Genomic DNA, 9,663 nt, shown 5'->3' with positions numbered 1-9,663 from the left:
ATTCAGTCCTTCCCAGCTTTGACTAAAACACAGGAAACTATTGCCTCCATTGTTCCTAGGGCCCAACTGATATGAGTTTTTAGGGGCCGATATCGATATTGGTGAGGAAAGAAAATGTGATACCGATACCTTTCTTCGCTCTGTTTTGATCTGGAGAGATGGATCGATATAGATATAAACATTTATTGTGTCGATTTCTCAAATGCAGTTATCACACACTGGTCAAAAAGATAGAACGTAGACCAGAAGGTAACTCAACAGGAAATGTACGTGCATCACCGCTTGACACTCTGAAGAGTGATAATGCCTAAAGCACACTGCTGGTGACAGCCAGAAGGGGACTGCTAGTGTTATTTAACTATACTCAAATCAAATGCTAATTAACTGGTGAATAAATCTAGTAATATCGTCACATATCTGAGATAAAATTAGCCGATAGAGTCACTTGATATGCTAATATCAGCCGATATTATCGGCTGGGCGATGAATCGGTCCGGCTCTAACAGATACTTTCCGCCAAATAAATGAGAAACATGTTTTGGTTTTCTGAATGAAATCATCCACCAAACGGCTTCAGTTGTAGTTTATTAAAAATGAAAAGCATTGTAAATGTTTTGATACAATTCCCGTCAGTTTCAACCGAACTCAAAACACTCCACAGATCTCAGTCCAACCAAATCATAGCGCTTCATACATACACTTGTTATATTCATCAGTTAGTGTATCCGAGTTAATTTACAGTCCTGAAAAGTGTGACGTTACAAAAATAAAATCTGAAAAACAAATACCACAATGGAGACGTTTCAGTGAGGGAGAACGTCTGCAAAGTCGGAATGGAAACAGAAAGTAACACTTCTTTCTCTTTTCTTTTTCTTAAGCGCTTTATAAAAGGGTGGCATGTAAAAGTCAAAATGTTCGAGGCTTTTTTTTTTTTTCTGATCTGCAACTTGAGAGAAAGATGTCAGAGTGCAAAATTCTTGTCCCTTCAAAAACTAAACACATGAACTGGTTGAATCAAACGACATAACACAACTGAACTGCAAAGTAACAAAAAAAAACACCTGAATAATCTTCAGTTGATCACTTCATTTCTGTTTGTTTAGGAAAAACCCGAATAAAAACAAATAACTAAATCCTCACACTGAATGCAGACACATCCACATCATGCCACATCTAATGTACTCTGAATTCATTTAAACAAAAGAATGGAAAAAAAAAAAATCAGAATTCAAACACTCTTAAACTATGATGTAATAACACACTGACATGGGGACTTTAATTATTTATGCTTTAAAAGCTACAGGGTCGCTGAGTGCGTAACTCTGGCCTTTTATCATTTTTGTGATCTATTATTATGACAAAGTAAACAAAACTTTTTAAAACCATAAACGAAACAGACAAACATGTATTTTCATTTCTAACATTTCAAAAAGTTAATGCTGAATTAAATACAGTCTGTGACTAAACAAAAGCCCACTATGCAGTCTGTGTGTGCCAACAGGAATAATCTGACTTTTAATGTTGAATATTATTTTTATATATGATCAGAATTCATGTTAAGAACTTAGCTGACGAGGACAAACGATCTGCAGTGGCCGAGTCGACTTACATTATGAAAATCATGCAGCAAATTCGATACAACGATACAAATTCATAAACGTGCTCAAGTCCACAAAATCCAACTACCGGTATGTAAAGGTGCCGCAAATGAAAAAAAAAAACATGCTGCCATAAGCTGAAACTGCACCATAGTTGCAAAGTAAAAAACGATATCCGCTGAGTCGTCAACGGAAGTGCTCCAGGCCACCGAGATGGTGGACGAGTTTGCTGCAAGTCTTTTCTCATGTCAAATCGTTGTAGCTGTTGCTAATTGTTTGCCCTCATTGGCCACCGTAGTTTAGTGGATCGCTGCACACTTTCCTGCCACAGCATCCACAAAAAGCTCGCAGCTAGTTGGTCAGCAACAAGCCAGATAATTCCTTCAAAACGGTGGTGGAGACCAAAGTAGAACAAAAAGAGTGAAAATTGGCACACACACAAAAAAACGCCTCGCTGATGTTGCTCCATGTCTGCTGGATGTTTAAACACGATGCTCATGACTATCTTTAAAAGTAACGATTTTCTGCACTACTGTGGTAAAAAAAAACGTGTTGATTTGGAGTTTACAACAGAAAGCACAAAACGGAGACTAAATGTTTAAAAAATACTCTGCTCATGGAAGTCAGACAGCAGTAAATGGATTAACACGTTTTATTTAACACTTTAAAAATGAACTTTGTTATAAAATGTTAAAATTTAAATCAGTCAGTTAAGCAAGAAGATGAATATGGTTATTGAATACAATTTTCTTCTTTTACATAGATTCTTATGACTCATTTTGTGGGTCAGTTTGTTAAATTGATCTCATTAATAATAATAATAATAATAATAGCACACCATGAAAGTCTTTAATTATGGCACGTTCAAACTCTTGAAGCCATGAGTGGATTTTGACAGGATTCTTTTTCTTCTTGGGGCTCCACAGAGCACTCCATGTTGCTCTGACGAGATATCATTCAGTGTTTCTTTGCAAACTCTCCCATGACTTCCCAGACAAGTCCACATATTAGTTGTATTTTAATGTTTTGCTTTAAAAAAAAAAACTAAAAAAAAAACTTAAGAGTCAAGAGTCCAACAGCACCAACACCGAGTGAGTAAGTCAAATTGAAAACACACTCGGGTGAAGCACCTGCAATAACTCACTTTTTGTCCTGTTTCCTAAAAAAAAAAAAAAAGCTGCGAGTTGAGGAAGACTGGTGAAGATGTGGTTTTGGCTGTTCGAACATAAACCTGCTTTAGAGTCAGTTTTGTTTTATTTTTTGTTTATGAAGACAGTTTTCTAACAACAGGAGGGATATGAAAAAGTAACAAGAGAATAAAAAAGCTAAAGTAATATGGTGGTCTGAGCTCATCTCCCTTTGCTTTCTTCATATACTTGTTAAAAAAAAAAAAGAGAGACTATGAGGTTGATTTAGTATTGCTGGATGTGAGGAGGCGGACCACCACATTTTGCACCGTGTGGATGTAAGAGAGAGACTTACAGACGTGGTTCAAAAATCCAGACGTGCTGGGACTTAACTGTCTTTGTGTAACGTCTGGTGAAGATGAAGATAGAGTTGTTTCTTTGTTAAGAGCTGCAGTTTCTTCCTCTTGTAGTCCGTGGGCTTCTTATACCTGCAGTTGAAGAATTTGTATATTTAATGTGTAAAAAGATGTAAAAAGGAATCCTTGAATTAAAAAAAAAAAGAAGTAGTAGTTTTGGTTGACTTACAGTTCGATTACGATGGGGCCCGGCTTGATCTCGTCCATTTCCATGAAGGCAAAGCATTTAGTGCTGGTGAACCTCTTTTTAGGTTTGTAGTGCTTGAACTCAAAGAAGATAGCTGCTCCTGGAGGAATGTGAAGCATGACAAGAAGGCATAACATCATCAGTGGTGTTATCTCTTTGAAACTACAGAGTGCTCTTTGTTGAGGAAAAAAAATTCTGCACACATGCACGTCAAGATCCTCACAGCTTCAAAGGATAACATCGGCCTTATCGTACATTTTCTTAAGCTCAAACAAATCCCACAGAAATGTGTTTGCTCATCCCAGAAAGAAAAAAAAATCAACTTCTGGTGGTGGGCTGTTGCCTCACAGAGACGAGGCTCCTGGTTTAAATCAGTACCTCTCTGTGTAGAGTTTGTATATTCAGTGTGCACCCCCCCACCCCCCACCACCCCTGTGACCCAGAATGGGAAAAAGTGGTATAGATAATGGATGGATGAATGGATCTTAAGTCGTACTTTCCTTACATTTGAGTGCATTTCAGTTTTAACCAATGATATTGAACCTGCCTGAGAAACTTCCAGAACATGTCGATTTTGGCGCCCCCTGTGGACAAAGTGGTGCATCCTTTATTTTTGCTGACCAGTTCTGTTCTAAGGTAGAGCCTTCTGATGAAAAATCTCATACTGTTGTCATTCTACAGTGAAACATGTCACTAATTGTGAATCTCTCTCTGTGGAAAATGTAAAAAAAAAAAAAATGATGTTATTATATTAACAGTATGTCACTTTAGATGAATTGTCCGTGTGTTACCTTTCGGTATTTTCTCCACATGTCTCTGGATCTCCACGTCCACAGAGAAGTGGATGTAGGTGTCTTCCTTCCTGGAGGCCACAGGGGTGTCCTGCACCGGGTTCAGGTCTACACCGTTCACATCTGCAGGATAAACACAGAACAGTATTATCTCATAACAGCTGACAGACAAACTCTGTAAGGACTGCTCTGGCAGATATTCTTCTGCCTTTCAACAACCTTTCTAAAGCACTCAAGTGGTTTTATTTAAAAGAAGACAGGAGGGTAGCGACAAAGGGTGAGGCTGTGATCTGAGAGCTGCGCTGGTCTCACCACTTTAAGCCTGACATCATATCTTATGAAATATGCACAATGAGATGGGATCATTACCTTTGACACTGATGGTCATGTAAGGATCGATGCACTGCCCGGCATCCTTCAACCCAATCTTTTCAATCTTTAGTGTAAGTAGTGTCATCCCTGGCTCTGAGGGTAACCGTGGCAACAAGGTACCTGGAGGGGACAAAGGTTTAATCAGTAACCATAACGATAGGTGGTGACATCACGATGGCTCAACATAAACCAGAGGCAGAAAACAATTTAAGTAGAATATTTTTTTTTACCATCTCAATCCAGTATTTAGTGTGAAGTAACTATTGATGGTTTGAGCTTCTGTTTAGGTAGCTTTCAACTATTGATGACTTTTAACATTTAGGCGTCTTATCTTTAAATTGAAGCAGTATTATTTTTTTTCCAAGTCACAAGATCGACATAAAATAGCCTTAAATGGGTGAAGTCAAACCTGTTAGCTAAATACAGTGCATGTGAAAAAAAACACACAAAAAAAAAACACACGCCTGTCATGCAGCAGAGAACAGGTTGAGACGCCGTCAGGTGATAAAAGCCGTACCTTGTGAAGCTGCAAATGAAGCAGGAATGAGCGGATGAAGCCATGCACGGCACCGACAGAGAGAACACAATGAGACACACAATCAAACAGCCCTCCACAACAGAAACAGGACGCACAACATCACAAACCAAAACGGCATTAGTTCGCCTGAGATTTAGTTGTTGAACGTTACCGGGGGCTCGCGGGGGGAACGCTTCTGTAGAACCTGCTCCTGCTGCAGCATCGTCCTCCTCCTCCAGCTCCAGGTTCTCCTCCTCACCTGGAGCTAGAATTTTCCTGACACGGAGAAAGAAAAAAAAAAAACAGCTTCTTTAGTCACTTCTTATTTGGAGAAGAATAAAAATGAAAATAATATAAATGTGAAATTAATCCACATGACACGAGAGAGCAAGAGAGAGTTAACCTTCTTTTAGCTTGTGCTCGCTTTAGATTGAAGTCCTTGTTAATATGTATTTTAACCACGAGGGTTTAAATCAAATAATAAATTACAGTCAAAATCGAGCCCCAAAATAAATCCAAAAAAGAAATATTGAATATGTAATTAAAAGTCCATCCATGCAGTAGAATGTATTCTTCTTCACTAGCGTCTCATAACATTTATATCAATCACAGTCAATCTTATTATGTTTGAAAGCAATGTAAACAAAGAAAGACGTTTCATTTAGGAAACATTGCTAACTTTCTTTATGTCACTTGTGCTGTTGGTTTATTATTCTACAGATTCTCCTCTTTGACAATATGTGCCCAATGTGTCGTTAGGTGTTCATCATTGTTTGACTGTCCGATGTCTCCTCGTGTGGCATCATGTTATTTATCTTCTGTATACTAAGAGGATAGACAGAGTAAAAAGATCAAACACGATTAGCTTTTCACATGACAAGAAATGTCAAATATCTGCTAAAACAAAAAAAGGTTCAGTGTAAACTTTCCAAGCGTACAGAGGAAGAAAAGATATGCGTTAAAAAAAAATACACACCCTTTCAGTTTTAACTCCAAAAAAGGAGGATAAATGGTATGACAAGACGATTTCAAACAGTTACTAGTTTCATGAAAGGTAGTTAGAGAACTTTGCCCCGAGATGTTTCTGTCACATTAATCCAAAGTTAATAAATGAACTTTAAAGCAGAAGCAGGAAACAGTGTAAACCACATCCTTCAAACAGTGAGATGTTTCATGATGGATGTTTACCTTAAGGGCACAGGCTGCACGTCAAAGGGGAATTCTTTGTTGTAGGTCAGAGTATTTTGAATTACTGTTGACAAAAAGAGCAAGTTCAAATGAGATTGTGCCGTCATGACAACAGGATTACACTTTAACCCCCAATTCACTCCACTTACTGGTTTCCAGTCTCTTCAGTTCCTCTAACTTGAACTCCTCTGTTGACTGTGTGCACTGCAGAGGGACAGAAACATGACACAGTTAACGTTTTACACATCTAGAAATAGGAGTGAGGATCGCTTGGTCACTCACAAGATGGTCCAACAATAACGATAATATCAGGACGCAGTGATTCTGTGATCATTTAAGTACTGTAAGACGATCCCATAATGATACATCACATGATCTGATCAACCCAAGAATACTAAACGCACAAGTGCAGGATTCAAGTATTTATTCACTGCAACTTCAATTCAGTTTCACTTCTTATCACGCTTCATCTTTTAACTTCTTTTTCCTGCTGTCTTCTTCTGCTCCCTTTATTTGCCTGTCAGCCTCTTCTTTAACCAATTAGCTAACTTTCACGCTGCCCTCATACATGTAATGGGTGACATGGTTCATCAAACTGCCAGGGAAATCAGTCTAGAGCGACTTATGTTTGTATTAAAATATCGATATTTGGCCCCAGCGATCCAACATCACACAACGATGTATTGCCCTGTTGATATTTTATTCCCCCCCTATTTATCAAAGTGAACTTATAAGAAATATAGTCCAGATTTTTTAGCCGTTTGATGATATCTTCTTTACTTACAGTTGTCTGATTCCCCCGGCATCTCCACACCTTTTAGTGCATGTCCATAGGATCCTGTTTCTGCATGTGTGTGTTCATGACTTACAGAGTGTAAAAACTGAAATTTCCCCTTGCAGGGATCAATAAAGTAAATCTTAAATCTTAATCTTAATCAAAAGATGATTACAATTTAAACCATCACACAGGGAAGAGTTTCTTCTTTAAAGAAAACATGAAGAAACTAATAACAACTATCAATATAGAAACATTTAAAAGAAAATGAACACCCTTTAAGGACCTTTAAGTTAAGGAACACTTCACATGTACACAGCATTTCAGATTCCTTTGTTTGTTTTTTTAACCCACCCTGCCTCTATCAAGGAACGAGACAAAAACTAAGCAAAACAAAAAAACTTGAGTACAGGAGAGTATGTTTTAAAAATTTGGGATAAATCGCTATTTCAGCGGACAGTCAAAACATTTAAGGGGGTTTGGACTCATTACATCATCATCATTCAAAAAACTATTCCCAAAAATTCCTCTGATTTTATTTAAGATAATACTTTTTTTAGTCTCCAATTTACCATCCTGTTTAAGATGTAAACATCGGGTCATTTCCTGTTATATGTTCTGCCTTGTAGTCATGTCCACTTTTGTGTAATTAGACTTAAGAGTCATGAAAAATATGGATATTAAATTCCTTTCATGTGTTAGCTTTTGACTATTTAAAATAAAGATGATAGCAATGATCACAAATCGTGTGAACATTTAATACATTGTACAATATGACACAAACCTGCAAACTGGCACATCTCATCTCCAGGCATGTTGCAATCTTTCCCAACGTTTTCTAACAGAAAAGAAGAGGAAGAGAAAAACTTGTTGTTTAATGCTGAATAATTAACTTTTCAGTCCAGAAGGTTAAACAGAGATGTAATGATTACCTTCTGCTCCTCTGTGAAGTCAGGTGAATTTGGTGACTGGACCTCTTTTTGCAGATGTCTTGCTAAACTACACAACAACAACAACAAAAAACAACAACAACAACAACGTGCGTTAAGGCTCTGCAGCACCACTTGTTATGTATGGATTACATTAGTGCCTAATTGTGCATTTCAGCGCCCTCTTGTGGTCAACAAAATAGCTTGTCGCGGTATAGATCTGACATTATAAGTGCAATTCCAGATTTTTTTTTTTTTTAAATGAATTAGTTGAGAAGCAGATGACATCCTAAACAATGTGCAAAGTAAGTGATTTTATGAGAAAGCAGGAAACATTCCTCAGTGCACAGATGAAAACCCACCCATAACAATGAGAGGGTGTGGCTGACTATTTCTCAATACTCCCAGGAATATTGGCCCGTTTCTGCACTGCATGACACATAATGAAACAAACTGCGCGTATTTCCTGAGGATTTTTTAAATGACACATGAAATGACTGACTCTCCCTGAACTCGAAATGCCTGTTGGATGAAGCAGGGATGCAAACATGCACACAGCAGCCTTGCCTGCCTGCCTGCCTGGTCCCTTCTGCAAACCACTGCCACATCACGTCATGGATGGGTAGGGTTTGTTTACTGCTGTGGGAGCTGACTGACAGCTCGGCAGGCTGTGAACTTCTTGTGAAGCCCCCCCAACCCCCCCAACCCCCCACCCCGTGCAGCCTCTGTACGCTACAGAGGCGCCCTGCAGACTTTACGCAGAGATGGGTTTAAAATGAGAAGAGGATCCACTCGCTGCTCACAGGATTAAAACCGTGTTTGTGAAAAAGATGTAATGACACACATGTTGAACGCAACTTACATATGGTACTCATCTATAGCCTCCACTAATTGTCCCCACGAGTCAAAGTCCGTGCCTTTCCTAAAACTGGCGTGCCATTTCTGAATAGTCTTGTTGACATCAGACATGTTGGCAGGGCGGGTACACGCGGAGCTCTCAGGGCAGCATAGCCGACTTGGAGATTCATCTACGGGGCTTCAGCAACAGGAGCGGCGGCGGCGGCTTCGTCAGCCCGGTTTTCTGCTATCCAGAGCCGCACATACACTAGTGACACCCCGACCAAGCCCTTTCTGCCTGCTCACTCTGTATTTCGCATCCGCACCACAGAGGAAGTCCCGCCTGGAGCTCAGGGGGGAGCGCGCGATGTGAGATGCGGAGTCGCACGAGTGAGCGGCAACCGGAAGTGTTGAATTGTAAAAGTGTAAATGTTGGGATTAATCATGTTTTGTTTTTTATTAAATACTTTTTTCATTGAAAAAAAAAATATATATCTTCAAACTTAAGAAATAGCCCATCATAACATATAACAAGCTCTGTGTTTGACTGATAATGACCTGTGTAACAATCTGTGTGGTGGATTTGTGAAACATTTAAAACATGGAATTGAAAAAAAAGCACAAACTTGATTCTGTGCAAGACATTTAAAATATATATATTCAACAGGTTTAGTGTACAAAAAAATCGGTTAATTGTATTAATTTTTGTAGCCTATTTCTTTTCTATACTCTTGCTCTTTAAATTTGGGAGTGTGTCTTTGAAAGGGGGAGGATAAAATGGGCAAAGTGTAAACTTAAAGCCTTCCCACGTGTAAGGCTTTATTGGTTCCCAAAAACATGGGCGGTTCTAGGCAGGGGCCAACAGGGGTCCAGTGCCCCTGTAACACTGAGCTTGGTCCCCCCCCTGTGGCCACCCCTAATAACAC

At 39.0% G+C, this 9,663-nt stretch overlaps 1 protein-coding gene across 1 annotated transcript; it reads right to left on the bottom strand.

The window, feature by feature from the left end:
- Window positions 1-536: 536 nt before the first annotated feature.
- aida (axin interactor, dorsalization associated) lies at window positions 537-9,082 on the bottom strand. The gene is made up of 10 exons (XM_020628401.3): window positions 8,763-9,082; window positions 7,904-7,970; window positions 7,756-7,809; window positions 6,346-6,400; window positions 6,197-6,260; window positions 5,181-5,284; window positions 4,489-4,611; window positions 4,120-4,242; window positions 3,311-3,428; window positions 537-3,213 (listed from the first exon to the last, which is right to left on the bottom strand). The coding sequence occupies exons 1-10, from the start codon at window positions 8,867-8,869 to the stop codon at window positions 3,114-3,116; spliced, it is 915 nt and encodes a 304-aa protein (XP_020484057.1). The 5' UTR covers window positions 8,870-9,082; the 3' UTR covers window positions 537-3,113.
- Window positions 9,083-9,663: the final 581 nt, after the last annotated feature.

This window comes from Labrus bergylta, chromosome 15 (genome assembly GCF_963930695.1).
Source record: "Labrus bergylta chromosome 15, fLabBer1.1, whole genome shotgun sequence".
In the NCBI taxonomy this organism is placed as follows: Eukaryota; Metazoa; Chordata; class Actinopteri; order Labriformes; family Labridae; genus Labrus; species Labrus bergylta.
The sequence above is the reverse complement of the archived record's forward strand: the minus strand, read 5'-3'. Positions and strand labels throughout refer to the sequence as shown.

Bases quoted from the DNA above. Each gene is read 5' to 3' on its own strand.
- aida (XM_020628401.3), bottom strand. From the start codon at position 8,869: ATGTCTGATGTCAACAAGACTATTCAGAAATGGCACGCCAGTTTTAGG. The intron at 7,971-8,762 runs GTAAGTTGCGTT...GTTGTTGTGTAG, and splicing joins GCTATAGATGAGTACCATAT to TTTAGCAAGACATCTGCAAA. The intron at 3,214-3,310 runs GTAAGTCAACCA...CTTCAACTGCAG, and splicing joins GGCCCCATCGTAATCGAACT to GTATAAGAAGCCCACGGACT.